The 17,308-nt window shown below is 33.8% G+C and overlaps 6 protein-coding genes across 6 annotated transcripts; 3 read left to right on the top strand and 3 right to left on the bottom strand.

Annotated features, from left to right (window-relative positions):
• Nucleotides 1-495: 495 nt before the first annotated feature.
• Nucleotides 496-1,287, top strand: LOC18012797 (probable NAD(P)H dehydrogenase subunit CRR3, chloroplastic). Its single transcript, XM_006395814.2, has 3 exons — nt 496-823; nt 898-1,034; nt 1,121-1,287. Exons 1-3 carry the CDS (start codon nt 585-587, stop codon nt 1,243-1,245), a joined length of 501 nt encoding a protein of 166 aa, XP_006395876.1. The 5' UTR covers nt 496-584; the 3' UTR covers nt 1,246-1,287.
• Nucleotides 1,288-4,165: 2,878 nt separating this feature from the next.
• On the bottom strand, nt 4,166-5,111 carry LOC112083424 (putative nuclease HARBI1). The gene is made up of 3 exons (XM_024151449.1): nt 5,043-5,111; nt 4,728-4,923; nt 4,166-4,620 (listed from the first exon to the last, which is right to left on the bottom strand). Exons 1-3 carry the CDS (start codon nt 5,109-5,111, stop codon nt 4,166-4,168), a joined length of 720 nt encoding a protein of 239 aa, XP_024007217.1.
• A 1,322-nt stretch (nt 5,112-6,433) lies between these two features.
• LOC18012690 (uncharacterized protein At2g29880) lies at nt 6,434-7,425 on the bottom strand. Its single transcript, XM_024151820.1, is given in 3 exon segments — nt 6,434-6,997; nt 7,077-7,184; nt 7,186-7,425. Coding segments are annotated over 3 exon segments (912 nt in total).
• A 1,624-nt stretch (nt 7,426-9,049) lies between these two features.
• LOC18012689 (putative clathrin assembly protein At2g01600) lies at nt 9,050-12,783 on the top strand. Its single transcript, XM_006395812.2, has 15 exons — nt 9,050-9,333; nt 9,466-9,535; nt 9,648-9,745; nt 9,856-9,994; nt 10,101-10,228; nt 10,329-10,421; nt 10,515-10,565; nt 10,711-10,776; nt 10,865-10,930; nt 11,021-11,101; nt 11,192-11,272; nt 11,359-11,535; nt 11,634-11,712; nt 11,825-11,940; nt 12,220-12,783. Exons 1-15 carry the CDS (start codon nt 9,244-9,246, stop codon nt 12,598-12,600), a joined length of 1,716 nt encoding a protein of 571 aa, XP_006395874.1. The 5' UTR covers nt 9,050-9,243; the 3' UTR covers nt 12,601-12,783.
• A 442-nt stretch (nt 12,784-13,225) lies between these two features.
• LOC18012688 (HMG-Y-related protein A) lies at nt 13,226-14,323 on the top strand. The gene is made up of 2 exons (XM_006395811.2): nt 13,226-13,437; nt 13,532-14,323. Exons 1-2 carry the CDS (start codon nt 13,330-13,332, stop codon nt 14,063-14,065), a joined length of 642 nt encoding a protein of 213 aa, XP_006395873.1. The 5' UTR covers nt 13,226-13,329; the 3' UTR covers nt 14,066-14,323.
• Nucleotides 14,324-16,424: 2,101 nt separating this feature from the next.
• LOC18013451 (pectinesterase inhibitor 7) lies at nt 16,425-17,210 on the bottom strand. Its single transcript, XM_006395810.2, has one exon. The coding sequence runs from the start codon at nt 17,148-17,150 to the stop codon at nt 16,542-16,544; it is 609 nt and encodes a 202-aa protein (XP_006395872.1). The 5' UTR covers nt 17,151-17,210; the 3' UTR covers nt 16,425-16,541.
• Nucleotides 17,211-17,308: the final 98 nt, after the last annotated feature.

The raw sequence follows: 17,308 nt of genomic DNA, 5'->3' as shown, positions 1-17,308 counted from the left end.
TACTGACCAAATCTTGACTTTATTCATGTAAAACAACACAATGTTTGGCAAATTCACACGTTAAGGCTTAAGTATACTATTTACTATTTTTTTTTCATCTCCATTTTGCTGGTGTTCAAGAAATCGTGTTTAGTCTAACCGGCGCTTATGCGTTAAACATACTTGTTTTGTGGTGATTATATTTTTAGATAGGAATGGAAATTTAAATGTGTGTAGGCAGCATGTAAAGCAGTTTATGCGTTATGTTAGCCGTTTCAGGTGCGTTTTGGACTCCTGATACAAATTTTGTTATTTTAAAATTTGAGAAGCTTTGAACTTTTAATAAATTACACCATCTAAAATCATTTAGAAGCTTTCTCCTAAATATCCAAAAGCTTAACGTCTACAATTTTATTCGACATTGTTTTTTTTTTTAAATCAGTTCAAAATGCAGAATGTTTGATTAGCGCTTAATTTTGCTTTTATGTTTAAATTTCTTTCATAGAAATGAAATATAGAAACGTTTAATAAAAAATAAAAAGGGATACTTGAAAAGATAAAAATAATTTCATCAAGCGAAAACCACACAAAGAGAAGAGGAGGCAATGGTGGTCTTATCCAGCATCTTCTCCATGACCAGAGCTTCACCAGCTATTGCGTCTCTAACCAATGACTCACCATCTCCTCTTCCGCCGAGACCTACCAAGAAACCAACGAGCGTCAGTGTCGGAACAGAAACCGGAAACCAAAATCAGCAGTTACGGAAGCAACGGCGAGACAAGAAGCCCTCGATAGCTCAGATCGAACGAGCATTTGGCTCTGGATCATATCGTGATTCCGAAGGGTAAATCTAACTAAACAATTACGATTCTGATATCTGACCATTGTAATCTGAAATCTGTTTCCTTCTTCTGATAGGGAAATGGATATGAATACAGTATTCGATGAGCTGCTATTGGGTCATGCTAATAAATTCGAAGGAAAACTCGAGAAGAAGCTACGAGAGATCGGCGAAATCTTCGTTGATCGAACCGAGTCTAAGTTTCGTTCCTCCGGTTAGTTTTATTCTTCTCACTTTTCAATTGCTATATATTATTGTATGATTAGTAGTAATCTATAATCTCCTTCCTAATGTTTGCAGGTAAACCAGTTTTGATGTTTACAATTCAATGGATTCTTCCCATATGGATTTTGTCTCTGCTTGTAGCTTGTGGAGTTATCAAACTTCCCTTTAGCCTCCCTTTACTTGATGACTTGATCATGTGATTCTACAATATTACCTTATATACCATATGATAGAAATCTTGATATATTACCAAAACCCAAACGTCAAAAAGCTCCAACATCTTTGATTGGTGATTCGTTAAATAACGCGATATTTCTGTGAACATTCTACTAAATCTTTGTTAGAAACTTAGAATGGTCAATGGTGTATGCATAAACACTTGCCCGCGCGCAAAAAACAAAGGTTCAGCAATATAATTTTTGCAGCTCCGGTTCAGCTACTAAAAAGAAAGTTTACACTAAACGAATTTTAATTTACATCTCATTTTGGTTATGTTCTACCAAAATTTGGGTTTGTAGCAGCAAAAACAACCAAGAGCTAATATACAATATCATTCTGTTGCTGTGAATAAAAGAAGAGATTCTTGGGAAATAGGGTACTTTTAAGTTTTTAATTAGCTGAATGGGTGTGTTTCTGATATCACGTGCAATCTTCAACATTTTTGAACAGTGGCTTTTTCATTATGGCATTCGTACCCTTATTAAAGGAAAGGATGAAAGAGAAACCCCTGAGTGAAAAAGTTGTTCTCTAACGCGTGCAACTCACTCTCAATTATAAAGCGCAGTCGTTTTTTGCACAAATAACGTTGTTGGACTTCTGGGCTTGGGCAATTATGTGTAGTTTTATAATAAGGGTTTTTATTTTCTCTTTCTTCTCTTCTGAGATTATTTTTTCTTTTAAATAAATTGTTGTAAATTATTCATAATAATAAAATATTTAATAATTTATATAAATACTAAAAATATAAAAATCTTTTTTTAACACATACTGAAATTTGAATTTTTTAAAACAAACAATATTTGATTTTTTTTGTATTATATACAAATTTAAAAGTATTCACCATTTGATATACAATTATCAATTATTCATTTGAAGATATTCACGTGAAAGTATTCATCCTTAGATATTCACGATTTGGTGTTCATTTATTTGGTGTACACGTAAAGGTATTCACTGATATTCACGATTTGCTATTCATTCATTTGGTGTACAACATTTGGTATTCACTGATATTCACTGATATTCATTCATCTGATGTACACATAAAGGTATTCACCATTTGGTATACACCCAAAAATATTCACTCAAAGGTATTCATCATTCATTTGGTGTACAATTATTACATATTCACAATTCAATGTACACTTATTAGGTATTCATTCAATTGAATACCATAACTGAATACCTTCAATTGAATACCATGCCTAATGTCTTTGAATGTTTGCAGTTTTTAGAATAGATTTTGGTTTTTGTTTTTCAAAAATTTATTTTTTTATCCAATTATAATTTTGACAAAATTGATTCCTTAGTTTTTAGGAAAACTAATTTTTAAAATAACTTCCAATTTTCAAACAAAAACTAAAATCTACTATTTAGGAGTTTTATGTCAAGATTTTTTTTTGTTTAACAGTATATATATATATATATGATAAGTCTTAGCTCAATATATTTTGTACATAAAATCACCAGTTTCATTTTTTTGAAAAATAATAGAAATTTATTAATAAATTAATATATACTCAATTTAATAACTTTTAACACATGAATCAAATCTCAATATCCAATTATAATTTTGACAAAATTGATTCCTTAGTTTTTAGGAAAACTAGTGTTTAAAATAACTTCCAATTTTCAAACAAAAACTAAATCTACTATTTAGGAGTTTTATGTCGAGATTTTTTTTGTTTAACAGTATATATATATATATATATATGATAAGTCTTAGCTCAATATATTTTGTACATAAAATCACCAGTTTCATATTATACACACAAAAAATCTAATAAATTTATTTTATTTTTTGAAAAATAATAGAAATTTATTAATAAATTAATATACTCAATTTAATAACTTACACATGAATCAAATCTCATATGCATTTATGTAGACAATGTGCTTGTTTTTCTAACTTCGTAACATAATGTATGTGCATTTTTATTTAAGTTCCTATTTATAAAAATTTGTGAGTTTGATATATTTATTTTATTAAGTTTTAAGTATATGATAAAATAAAATTTAAAAGTATAAAAACATGATTTAAATAATTAATTGTACACAAGAAAATATAGGAAATATATTTTCTGATTGAAAAAATATATATATTTATTTTAGCAATTTTAAACACTTCAAACAAAACAAAAAGAGTTTAAATATGAAAAGATATAAATCAAGGTCTTATATATATATGTATTATATAGACAAAAACCAAAATCTAAACAATCCACCATTCAAGTTTTTTTTAAAACCAAAATCTACAGAAAAATCAAAAACTAAAATCTGAAAACCAAATAACTAAAGCCAAAAACCACAATCTAAAATCTAAAAATCACTCAAACATTCATGGCCTACATGTTTAATGTATACATAACTGAAATATATAACAAATTTTAAATATTATCTGTTTTAAAAAATTTAAATTTAAAAATGTGTAGAAAAAAATCAAAATATTTTTAAAATATATATTATTGTATTTTTTGTTATTTAAAATAATATATAAGAGTGAATGAATTAGAAAAGGAAAAAATCAAAAAGTGGAAAGAGAAAATAATATTTTTTAATAAAAATCTATTTTTCTTTTCTTCTCTCACGATACCTCTCTCTTCTCTTTACTTCTTTTGTTTTCTCTCTCTTCTTTTATTTTGTTTTCTGAGTCATATTTATTCGAATTATTCGATTTTTTTTAAATCAAAATGGCATTGAAATGTAATAATAGATAATAGTGAATGATGATATAGTTATTGAGCACAAAAATCTTGAATTAAACATTAAACATTATTTTGTAAACAGGTACAAACTAGTTTTTTCTAGTTTTCTTGAGTAAGAAAATATAAATATTTTATTAAAAAATTAAACATTATTATTAAATTTCCATAAATTAAACCCAAAAAAAAACAACAATATTTAAGAATGTTCTAAACCTGTAGCATCTCTCCACATATCTTCAGCCATAGCTTTTCTCCAATTATTTGCGATTTCTCTGTCTTGCTCTTGTGTCTCCAGATCATCTCTATCAACTTGATTGGTAGTGTTTTCTTCACCGGGAAATTCACCTAAATCTGAGCGGCATTCTTTACGAAGAAAGTTATGCAACGCTGCACATGCTAATACTAATCCTGCTTGTTTCTCGTAAGAAAAAAGAGGTTGAGATTTAAAAAACACAAAACGGGATTTAAAATTTCCAAATATCCTTTCGACAACATTTCTCAAACTAGCATGTCGAAGATTGAATAACTCAGCTGCAGTATTAGGATCACGTCCTTTGCCAGTCCATTCTTGTAGGTGATAACGAACACCACGAAATGGAGCCAAAAAATTAAGTCGATTTGCAAATCCACAATCAACTAGATAAAACTTTCCTAAAAATTAAGATGAAAATACACTATTAATAATTAGACATATGATATGTAATCTAATTTATAAGTTTTTTTACCTTTAGGTACTTGAAATTTGTTTGTTCTTCTTGTCAAAGCATCACTTAACACTCTTGAATCGTGTGCTGAACCTTCCCATCCACTAAGAACATATATGAACTCCAAGTCAAAGTTACATGCAGCTAAAGCATTTTGTGATATTTCTCCTTTTCGATTACGGTAGCTTGCCACATCACGTCCAATTATTGTTGCAGGTATATGTGTACCATCTAGCGCACCAACACAATTCTGAAAAAATGATTAATTAGATTTTGAAAAAAAATTTAAAATATAAATAACACAAAAGATGAAAATAATTTCAAAAAAAAAATTTAAACATAAATAACACAAGAGATGAAATAATATACCTTAAAATATGGATAAAATCGTGTACTTTCTCTGATTTTCATAGGCACTGAACTATTTGGTTTCACCATTAGACTTGGAGCTATTACAAGTATAGCTCTTAAAATACAATTAAAGCTGGTGCTTATTGCAAATTTGGATCTTCTAAATGTGTCTTTAACATAGCAATATCTTGAATTTTGCCCAACTGTAAGCATAAAAATACCAAGTATCTCTTCGACAGATATGAATCTTGTGTCTTGTAAACCAACTTTTTCTCTAAGTATTTTTGAAAATTTCAAAAATACATCTGGAAACATACGGTACAATACCCGAAAATGTTGAGGATCTTCTTTTAATACATTTTGTATGTATTCTCCTCCGAGCCTCGTGACTGGTGGATGAATCGGACGTTCAATACAACTATCACCCATGAGAAACTGTTGTGAGATTTGATATTGAGCTCCTATAGCCATCATCACCACCATTAAAGATATGATTGTGTCAAACTCATCATTTTCTGTTCGTTCATTATCTTTTCTTGTGTTGTCTTCTTCATATGAATTGGGATCCATCAAAATTAACCTGTTAAAAAAACAACAGTTAGAATCTAATATAATATATATAAATAAATATACAACAAATGAAAAGAACAATGAAATGAAGAATTAATTTACGAAGTATGGATGTTGTGCTGTTCTTATACTTTTGTTTGAATGATTTTCTTTTTCTCTGAAAATAAATGCTAGGGAAGGCTATATATATAAGTATCAAGTCTACGTAACAAGTTTTCAAATTCAAAAATATTTTAATTTTTTAATCTAATTATATTCTATATTTTAGGGATTCTATGCATGATACTGATTAACTAGAAACAATACTATTTTAAAGGGATCGTCTCATATTTGTTAGCCAAAATTATCAAACAGTTTTTATATTTTTAAAAAATGTTATTGGTTTTATTATTTGAATTTGGAAATCTAAAATAGTTTTTAAATCTTGCAATGTTGACAAATACACACGTCTGCACATATCTTTTGGTTTTGAAATTAGTGCAAAAAATATTCCTATTCTGTTGGGATTATATTTTAGAAATTCTTTCTTCAAATACAATGGTCCACCACAATTTAATTTTTAGCCCATTACGAGCCTTATGATGAAGTAGATTATTTAACAAAGTAGATTACGAGCCTTTCTGTTACTCGTAAAATTCTATTTAACAAAGTACCTAGATTCAATTAGAAAGTAGATTATTTATTCAAAATGAAACTTTTATTAATTTAAAATTCAAATGACATATTTGTTGAAAAAAAAGAAAACATAAAAATAATAAACTGAAACAATTATTAAAATTTATTATCAAATGCATAGCCAAAGCATAGCCAAAATCCTAAAAAATTAGTATTCTAGGTGACTAGGTGTTACGGAGAATCCAACCCAAACGTTCTTCAATGGACATGTAGACAAATACGTCTTTCATCTTCAGCTTATGAATCTTAGTTACCGCATCATAGCGAATATACTCTTCCAAGTTGGGAATTTCTTTAATAGCATCCCAAACATTATTCTTATTTTTTTCAGTTTCTCGTACATCTTCTTCTCTTTGATGCCTTTCTTCTCTTTGTTGAATAAGATTTATGAGATTAGTGCTAACTCCAATCATTTCAGTTATTACCTTTTCAGAACGATCATCATGATTAATTGACTCTGATGGATTACCATGGGTTTTGACTCGCTTCCTAGAAGGTAGTTTTTCTTTAGGAGTTTCATATGATGTTTCGTTAGCTTCACAAACATTCTCCATATGAACATCTTCTCTTTCTTGAACATCATTTTCAACTTCAAAAGTTGCAGCATTTGAATCACCACCTAGTCCAAACACGTTGTTTCCTTTTGCAATAGCACTTTCAAAAATGATTTGTAAATCTTCAAAGTCTTCAAAAGTGTTACTCCGCATGTATTCATGATTAGGGTGTCCCTGAATCATTGTGACATATTCATTAGTGAAAAAAAAATTATGAAATTTTAATGATAATATTTAAGAGATTAAAAAATACCTTAAAATATTCTTCCCACACCTCATCCGAAGCAGTGAATTGTTTTAAAATGGGATCCCACCCAAAACCAGAGCTACATCGGAGAAGTTCTGCGTAGCTTTGATATTCATTTTTTCAAAGATTTCATTCGATTTACATAGTTTTTGTAAGTCTTACTGCAGCCGAGTTTTTTATTTAGAACTGGTAGTATCCTCGTCTCAATCGTTGATTTGCTTATAGAACCATTTGAGTCGCGCCATCCCTGTTTGATACCATCCACCAATAAACGTTTCAACAATTGACTTTCCTGGGATGTCCACGGGAAATATCCACCTTTTTTCTTTGGTTGCGAAGCTTCTCCAGTTTCCATCTAATTAAGAAAAAATTACATGAACATTAAAGTACATAAACATACATGTGCATGTGTGAAAATAATTCAATAATATATATATATATATATATATATATGATAGAACATATGAAAAAACATTAATTGAGAGATTGAAGACCTGTAGAGAAAAATGGAAAACAATTTATTATAAGTAAAAGTATACAAAACAATGTAATTGACTACAAGAACTACTCTTTTCAAGAATGCAAAAAACGATACCTTTTTTCTTAGTGGTATTGTTTTTTTTTGTTGCTTTGAGAGAGAGATGCAATGTTATATATATAGAAGGGAAATTACATAACAGATAAGTTTTGAGTTTTTAAATTTTTTAAAAATTATACTAATTTGTAGGGATTTTATGATATATGGTTAACTGGAAATTATGATGAACAATATTTGAAATTCAAATACCATTTTGTAGAGATTTTAGGATATATGTATAGATAACTAGAGATTTTATGATATATAATATTATATATTGATTAGAATTTGTACGACCAGGTGGAAGTGGACAGGAGAATAACGTTTTGCAGTTGAAAAGATCTGTGAAAGAGAATGCCCCTAATGTTTTGATTGTTACTTTTGGATGAAAAAAAAAATTATTACGACCAATTCATAATTCATTCCAATTCAGAGCATAAAAGCACAGAATTGTTTCTATACATTTTACAATCAATTTTCTATTCAATTCTTTGTAAATGATGTTACCATTAAATCCACCAAATATTGAATAACACAGATATTTAATAGAATTAAAATACTCATGGATCCAATAATAATAGATTTTGAAGCATTTCAAAAGAATGATTACAAATACTTAGATCCAATAACACATACATTTAAAAGAATTGATGGAATACTTCATTGAATAACACAAGAATTTAATAGAAATCTTAATCCAATAAACTTCCCTTCCAACCAATTTGCTCATAAAAGAATACACTCTCGCTCTCTACTCAAGGGACGGTGAGTCAAAATTTAGAATCTATGAAGCTGGCCATTTTAAGTAATTAGCGGTTGGTGGCCAACATTTCTCACTCTCTCATCGCATTTCTTCATTTTTTTATTAAATAGAAAATTAATCATCATCTTTATAATTTGTCTGTAAAGCTTCTATGTGTATTATGTACAATACTATTATATTGCATAGGTACACATGGCTTTGTGATTTTATATGTAAAATGTGCTATAACCTGATTATAATCCAGAGGCGCAGATTCGATTCTTATTAGTTGGGTCATTAGTACTGTCAGATTTTCCAGATATATCATTACCATTTATGCTTTGCGTGAGCTCTAATTATGATTTCTATTGAATGATTATGAATACTATTTGTATTCTCTTTGATTATTTTAAGCATCCCTTTCTTTTTAAACATCATCTTTTTCATTTATTTATTTTGGACAACAAAAACATCAATTCCATCCTTATTTACATATTTCGTGAAGTCTTATAGAAATAAATTTTATAAACGTTCAGTTGAAAAAAAAACTATAAAAAATGGTATTGTAAACTCAATATCACATAAATTGAGTCTTTATTATTTTTTTTGGTATGAGAATATTGACTTTAAATTAGGAAAAATAAATTGAAACGGAACGATTCCAATCTCGCGTCCCCTTTTTGCTTCTTCACTTTGCTTCTCTCTTTTTCTCTTTCGTTCTTCTTTGTGAATTCCCGTGATTTTTCGCGGAGGTTTTCTCGGGAAAAAAATCTAAGAAGGTTCGAGATTGAGACACGTAATCTCCGGCATCTTCGGGAGCGAGTGAGATCTGACCGAGTCTCCTGTAATTTCCGATGGGAACGCTTCAGTCATGGCGAAAAGCTTATGGAGCCTTAAAAGACACCACCAAAGTCGGCCTTGTCCGAGTCAACAGCGATTACGCCGTACGCGCTCTCCGATTCCCTCTATTTTTATAACCATTTCTTTGATTGATTTTTGTTTATATGCTTAATTCTCCACAAGAAAAATCTCTGAGTAGATTCGGTTTTGGTTTTCTGGAATTTTCATGGATTTAGGACTTAGATGTTGCCATAGTCAAAGCTACTAATCACGTCGAGTGTCCTCCTAAAGATCGGCATCTCAGAAGTGAGTGATTACTATTCATTTTCGTGTTATCAGTTACTTTTATGGCGAATTTTTAGATCTGGGTTTGATTGTTGCTCATTGAAATGGTTTCTCTATTGTCTCACTTTCGCAGAAATCTTCGCTGCAACATCAGTGACCCGTGCTCGTGCAGATGTTGCCTATTGCATTCACGCCCTTTCCCGTCGCTTGCATAAAACCAGAAATTGGACGGTACTGACTATTCTCTCCAGTCAAAAGCTTTGCTCTGTTTTTGAAGTTGAAGTTAGGCAGCTCATGAACTGATCGCTTTATGTGTTTTCTCTATTGTGTTGCTTCAACAGGTTGCACTGAAAACACTAATTGTGATTCACCGACTTCTAAGGGAAGGAGACCCGACATTTAGAGAGGAGCTCTTGAACTTTTCGCAGAGAGGTCGAATTCTGCAGCTTTCTAATTTCAAGGATGATTCAAGCCCTATTGGTGAGTCAATTCAGTGTTTCTGCTACATTTGCGTGCATGTTTTGAAATCAAAAGAGGTTTCTATTGAGTGGGAACGGTAACTGGCAAATTTTTGTTTCCCTCACAGCCTGGGATTGTTCAGCTTGGGTACGAACTTATGCATTATTCCTTGAGGAGCGGCTTGAATGCTTCAGGGTTTTAAAATATGATACTGAGGCAGAACGTCTTCCAAAATCTACCCCAGGGCAGGATAAGGTATCAAACACGTTCGTTTACTTTGTTCTTTGTTGCGATACAACTTTTTTTTTTTTTTTTGTTTCTGATGGTTTTGGTGTTGGATATTGCGGATTGGCAGGGGTACAGTAGAACCAGGGATCTAGATGGTGAAGAACTCTTGGAGCAGTTGCCAGCTTTGCAGCAGCTTCTCTATCGTCTCATCGGATGCAGGGTACTTTTTTTTGTAGTTGATAGTTTGTGGCATTGTGTTGTGGCTACATTTGCTGATCAATGCAGTGGCTTGCCACTTTACTTTTTTTTTCAGCCAGAAGGCGCTGCTAACCACAATCATGTTATACAATATGCACTTGCCCTGGTACGTGATATTGATCCTTGGTCATAGAATTAACATTTCCACAACTGGACAGTTGTTGGTGTTTTGCTCTGCGAAAGCTTTCTGTTCCATTTGGAAGAGCATAGCTCGAAAAATATTTCTTACCTTCGTTGTGATGGATTGATAGGTGTTGAAGGAGAGTTTTAAAGTCTACTGTGCTATCAATGACGGAATTATCAATCTCATTGACAAGGTAGGTCTAGTTTGTTTTTTGCCGTCATAGTTATCATGTCTCAGTATCTTCTTTCCTTTCTCACTGCTCAGTTTTTCATTTAATGTAGTTCTTTGAAATGCCAAAACATGAAGCCATGACTTCCCTTGAAATATACAAGCGTGCGGGTCAGCAGGTAATGTTGTTGGACTATTTTCTCTGCGTTGAGTTCACTTGTATAGTCACTGTCTTGTCTTGTCTAACGAGGGCTAATTTATTCTTTCAGGCTCGTAGCCTTTCTGACTTCTATGAAGCCTGTAAAGGATTGGAACTCGCAAGGAATTTTCAGTTTCCTGTACTAAGAGAGGTACCAGATGGAACATTTGTGCTAAATTAAATTGATAATTATTGCTTGTATCTGTTTCTTAATAGACTACTTTATTTTTGTTTTCTCCAGCCCCCACAATCTTTTCTGACGACAATGGAGGAGTATATTAAAGAAGCACCGCGTGCTGTCGATGCCCCAGCTGAGCCCCTGGTATGAATATTTTCTCATATTAGTGACTCCAGAATTTTGGCCTCTCTCTCTGCATTTTATGTGCTAATGAAATGGTCTACATGCAGCTTTTAACTTATAGGCCTGATGATGGACTTCCTGCCGAAGATAGTGAACCGTCTCATGAAGTACGTGAAATGTTGCCTTCAGATGATGTCGTTCCTTTACCTGAAGAGACTGAACCTTCTCCCCCGCCTCCTCCTGCAGCTACCACTCAGAACATCATTGATACAGATGATCTACTGGTGAAAATCCTATTATTCCTTTATGAGTGTTGATTTCAATTTCGTTTCCAATTGCTATTCTTTAGTCTCAGGTTGTCCATGTTCAATTTTCCACGCAGGGTCTGAACACTGCTGGTCCTGATGCATCAGCGATCGAGAACCAAAATGCACTTGCTTTAGCCATTATTCCAACTGATGGTAAGCTTTTTGTTAGACCCTCTCTGATTACATGTCCATTAACATTCTCCCAGTCTGGAGATGGTTATATCTACTTGTGTAACTCATTTTGGTTCCTTGTCGCTATTTCCAGGTAACCCTTCAACGCCTCGTTTTGGTCAAGCAAACGATTATGATCCTTCAGGATGGGAGCTTGCCTTGGTAACAACACCAAGCAACGATATCTCTGCAGCCACTGATAGGCAATTGGTAAAGCATTCTTCTATTTGTTTATGTTTTAAACAGTAGATCACAAATTAAAAACAGTTAGTCCTCGGCTTTAAGATTTGGCTGGGTAGTTGGAGCGTTGGAGTTTGGATATTCCACAAAAAAATTGGCCAGAAATCTGAAATATTTGAATAATAGTCTTCAGAGTAGAACTTGTTGCAGTTTGCACTAGCAAATAAGTCATTATAGTGTAAGATGTTTATAGATAATTTGTAAGCTAATCTTGAAAACCATTATTTGTGTGCATCAAAAAATGTTTAGGCTGGAGGCTTGGATACGCTTACACTGAACAGTCTATACGATGATGGAGCCTACATAGCTTCCCAGCGTCCTGTCTACGGTGCACCAGCTCCCAACCCATTTGAGGTCCAGGATCCTTTTGCATCGTCCAATAGCACTCCGACACCTCAGCAGCCAGCTGTCAACAATCCGTTCGGTGCTTACCAACCAACTTATCATCAGCCTCAGCCTCAGCAGCCGCAGCAGCAGCTAGCACCCAGCCCCCCTACCAATAATAATCCATTTGGTGATTTTGGTGAATTCCCGGTTAACCCGGTTTCGCAGCAGCCAAATACCAGCGGGTTTGGTGATTTCGCGGTAAACCAACAAAATAACCCGTTCCGCAGCACTGGCCTCCTTTGATCATGTTTTCACGTTTGTATCTTCATTGGTTTTGGTGGAGGGAGAGAGCGAGATGGTTTTTATTTGTGAGTAATGGAATCTCATGATTGGTTTGATCTCTGTTCTTATTGCTTGTAGAACGATGATATATTTCTGGGATATATGCATATATATGAGTAAATCCCCTTCTTTGCACTCTCAAAATTATTTTTTGCAACTAATGTTATTTTGTGCGCTCAACGAGAGAACTAGTGCCCCTTATCTTCCCGTAATTGTATGCTAAAATCCGAGATGACGTGTCTTGTCTAAGGTTCTCATTTCATTTTTCCCTTTGCGTCCATTGATGATTCAACACGTGTTGACTTTAATGAGTCGAATCACCGAATTATTACCCAATTGGTTTATTCTTCGTAAAGTTCACAATCAGGGAGAAATTCGTAAACTTGCAAAAAGTTATCAGTTATCACCTTCAACCACGTCAGCAATCCTGCGGGACAATATTCTGATTGTCCCACAACCGTCAGATCCTCTCTTGTGTTCTTCACACCCTAACCGTCCGATCAGGTTTTTCAACTAAATCAATTTTTTATTTAGTCTCCAGGAAAACCACTTTTACCAATTTCATTTTTTTTTTAAATCCCTTGAATCCACACAGTTAGTTTGCTTCAGCGCCCATTCAAGCAACAGTGCTCTCTCTCCTACCTCTCTCTCACACACACACACTCTCTCTCTCTCTCTCTCTGTGGATTCATGTTTGACATGACGATGGAGAATGGGTTTGATCCTCAACAAGTTCTATTGCCGGAGCAGCCGCCGCAGACACAGCCGGATTCCATCACTCTCCCACCGTATCCTCAGGTATGCTCTCAGATTTCGAAACTGTATTCTCGATTTTACGGTGACTCGTTTCTTTTCGTAGATCTGAAAATATTTGTGTTTAATCTGGAAACAGATGATCATGGAAGCGATCGAAGCATGTAACGACGCGAACGGATGCAACAAAACGGCGATCTCAAAGCACATCGAGTCAACTCAGCCAGCTCTACCTCCGTCTCACACGACGCTTCTCAACTACCATCTCAACCAGATGAAAAATTCCGGCCAGATCGTCATGGCGAAAAACAACTACATGAAACCAGATCCGGATGCTCCGCCTAAGCGTGGCCGTGGCCGTCCTCCGAAACCCAAACCTGAGGTCGATCCAAGCCTCGCGCCGGTCCCAGCTCCTTCCGTTTCTCCGCCGAGGCCTCGAGGTCGTCCGCCTAAGTCCAAGGATTCTTCTTCGTCGGAGCCGTCGTCGGTTCAGGCGAAATCTAAGGCGCCGAGTGTTTCCGGTAGGCCAAGAGGACGACCACCGAAGAAGGCGAAGACGGATTCGGAGACGGTTAAAGCTGATGAGGCACCGACGGCTCAGCCTACCGGCGAGCGTCGAGGTCGTGGAAGGCCACCGAAAGTGAAACCTGTGATGGTGCCTGTTGGCTGTTGAGTTGCTCGAGCTCTGAGACTTCATCAAAACTGAAATAAGCTTTGTTTAGAAACTTTAATCAAAGATTCTAGACAGTTCTCTTTTAATTTAGTACTTTTCTTATCTTATTTTGTAATCTTTAATTTGTGTGTTGATGTGTTTGTTATTTTAGAGGTTTTAGTAGAGAAATTGTCGTCTGGAGAATGTAATTCGACTTTTTGCATGTGGGGTGTGATGTAAATTTCGGGTCTTTGCCCTCTTCTAAAGTAACGCTTGGGTGAAATTATGTGGTGGAGTATTTTATTTGTTTTAATATTGAGTGTTTCAGGAAACTTTGTTTCTTGTAAAATGGTATAAAGCAGAAACAATTCAATGTTCCCGAAATTGATAGCGGAATTTCAAAATTAGACATCGAAAATTCTGGTTCTTTTTAGGCGGGAGCTATAGGTTTCAAAAGATAGCAAAAAAAAGTTGAAAACATTTGGATTAATATGAGTGATGAATAACATGGATTGATTAATCTTCCCGATTGAAGAGAAAGAAATGTTGTTTTTGCTTTATACTTAGAAGAGAAGAGGGCCTTAAATCAATTTATGGACCTATATTGGGCCGAAGTGATAAAGAAAAAAAAAAGTTGAAAATGTATATTTTCAGACTAATGATTTCAACATGTTTGAGCCTCTTCTGCCCCAAAAGACAATCTAGCTGTACAAATACATGTATAATCCTTCATTGGGTCATAATACCTTTCCTACCTTTGTAATTGTATGCACTATTTGAATTTTTTTTTTTTTTTGTGAGAAGGGGTGGGTTTGCGGAATTCATCACATCAAAATAAATAAAGATAGAATTGGGTTTTGAGAATATATATATCGAAATAGTAAAAGTAACACAACTTACCTTTGTAACAAAAAAAAAAAATGATTTGAGTTAAGAGTATATAAACATTTAAGTAATAGTCAAATCTACAAGCAGTGGAATGATTTACATACATCTTTGGAATATTGTTGCTTAAGAGAAACTATAGTATAAAAAACCTCCCCAGTTCCAACGATCTAATTAAATATCCTTTTCTCATAACCAGTAAAACCAATTCATATGTACGCAAGAACCGGCATGTAGTGAAAAAAATACCAGTGTGAAATTTTGGACAGTGTAATCTCGTGAACAAAAAAGTTAGACGTTTTTTAATTTATTTTGGAAGGACTTGTGAGTGGGCCCATTAACAAAATTAAAACACAGAACAACGAATATATGAAATGAGTACGAACACATCCATTTTGGTCTCCTTGGACATGTCTTACTCATTTCACGGGTCGAGAAAGAAGAAAAAACACACCAAAACTTATAACCACTCCATATGATTGTGATCTATATCTACTTTATTCATCTATATATGCATAATGTATATATGGATATCAGTATATATACACAGACACACAGATCTAGCAATATTGGGGGCAAAATTGTTATAATTGTTTTAGATACGTTTTTGTATCATCGCATATAATATGTTATGTAAATTAATCCTTTTATTTAAGCATTTTTATAAAAAAGAAAACATATAATGCAGTTATTTTAGGATGGCTAGAAAAATAAGGAAAAAAAAAAGAAACAAATATTTAACGAGTGGTGATAAAGGGAACATTGCATTTAATCTCTTCAATCATCCGAAATTTACTTAGCAAATTTATAATTATTAAAAAGCTAACGGGGGTAAGTGCACCAACACCTACTTACTCGATCCGTCCCACTGTATCCACATTCCTATATGTGCAGTTTAGTCATAAAAATGTTGTACCATATTTGAGAATGCATGAGATTTAAACTATAATCAAGCCTTACATTATACAATATGATTCTTTTCTTTTGAGAAAACTGAGACTTATTTGTGGGGGCTATATTATCTTTATTTGTCTCTCTCCCTCTCTCGGCCTTGCTCGAGCATCGGACAAAGGTTTGTGTTACACTTTTAAGTGCCTTCGCAAACCGAGACGAGCTATCAAAAGCCAGGATGGGGGCTTAGCTTTATACTTTTATAGTCTTCTAAATTGTAAATGTAAATTCTAGTTACTATTTTGACCATATGGTCCATATCTATAGATTCACATATTGAAGAATTAAGACCACCTAAGAAAACCACTACAAAAACCCCCATTACACTCAAATTAAAACAAAACTCCAAATTTAATACAATCATAAATGATAAAACATAAGAATGTCCACATATATAGAAACGAAGCAATGAAGAATTGACCCTAACTACCTTTTAGAAGCTTGAATTTAACTTTAATTTTCACACGCTATATACATTTATAATAAAAATCCATAATATATCAAATTATCAAAAGAAGACACAAATTAAAAGTTAATCCCACAAAATATCAAATTATCGAAAGAGACAGTTTTGAGTTTTGCTCCAAAAATAAAGGAAAAAAAATCAAAATAGACAATGAAATTAAAAAGTTAATTAAAACTCCTCATGGTCTCTCTCAACTCATGGAGAACCATTGTTGGCATAAGTGTTAACAAGAGCAAGAGCATTACTCGTGAACCTTTTCAATTCCTGGACACGATCACAAACCGTCGTCTTTATAACATCTTCTTCTTCATGATACACTTCTTCAAATCCGTCCGTACAATCCTCCTCGTCAGTCAACGCAGCACTCATCCACGTCTGCACGTTACTCAACTGAAACCTAAACGTCTCTCCCGATTTTCCGCGTTTCATGTCGCGTAGTTGTTGGAGAGAGTCTCTCATAGAGTCGATTGCGTCTTCCACGCTCGAAACGCAGTCTCTGACTTGAGAAGCGGTGCGTGAGAGATTGGAGAGAAAAGCCACCGTGGATTTGGCCTGAGAAAGAGAAACTCCGACTGCGAGTCTTGCTAGCCTCGCCGGACTGTCTTTAACGGCGGAAGCGTAGCCGGCGAGAGACTTGAAGCACACGTCTGGATATGTCGTGGCGTTGCAGCTTGTTTTGATGAAATCAAGATCGTTCGTTGTTGCGTTTAGTTGTGGAGGGACGTGAAGGGCTGAGACTGATGAGGAAATGAAGAGAAAGATGGTGAAGAGGAGAATCATCGACGTATGACTTTGGCTTACCATTATCACTGTTTTTTTCGAGCTTCTTGCTTCTTCTTTTTTTTTTTTTGTTTCTTTGTTTGCTCCTGTAAAGAGTTTACGGGAGTGATTGGCGGTTTATATAGGGCTTTAAGGATAGGGTTTGATTTAACAATTTTACCCACCCTTGTTCTATGGATTTA

The sequence above is a fragment of the Eutrema salsugineum genome, unplaced genomic scaffold, assembly GCF_000478725.1.
Source record: "Eutrema salsugineum unplaced genomic scaffold, Eutsalg1_0 scaffold_6, whole genome shotgun sequence".
Classification (NCBI taxonomy): Eukaryota; Viridiplantae; Streptophyta; class Magnoliopsida; order Brassicales; family Brassicaceae; genus Eutrema; species Eutrema salsugineum.
Note: the sequence above shows the minus strand (reverse complement) of the source record. Positions and strands in the feature narration are given on the sequence as shown.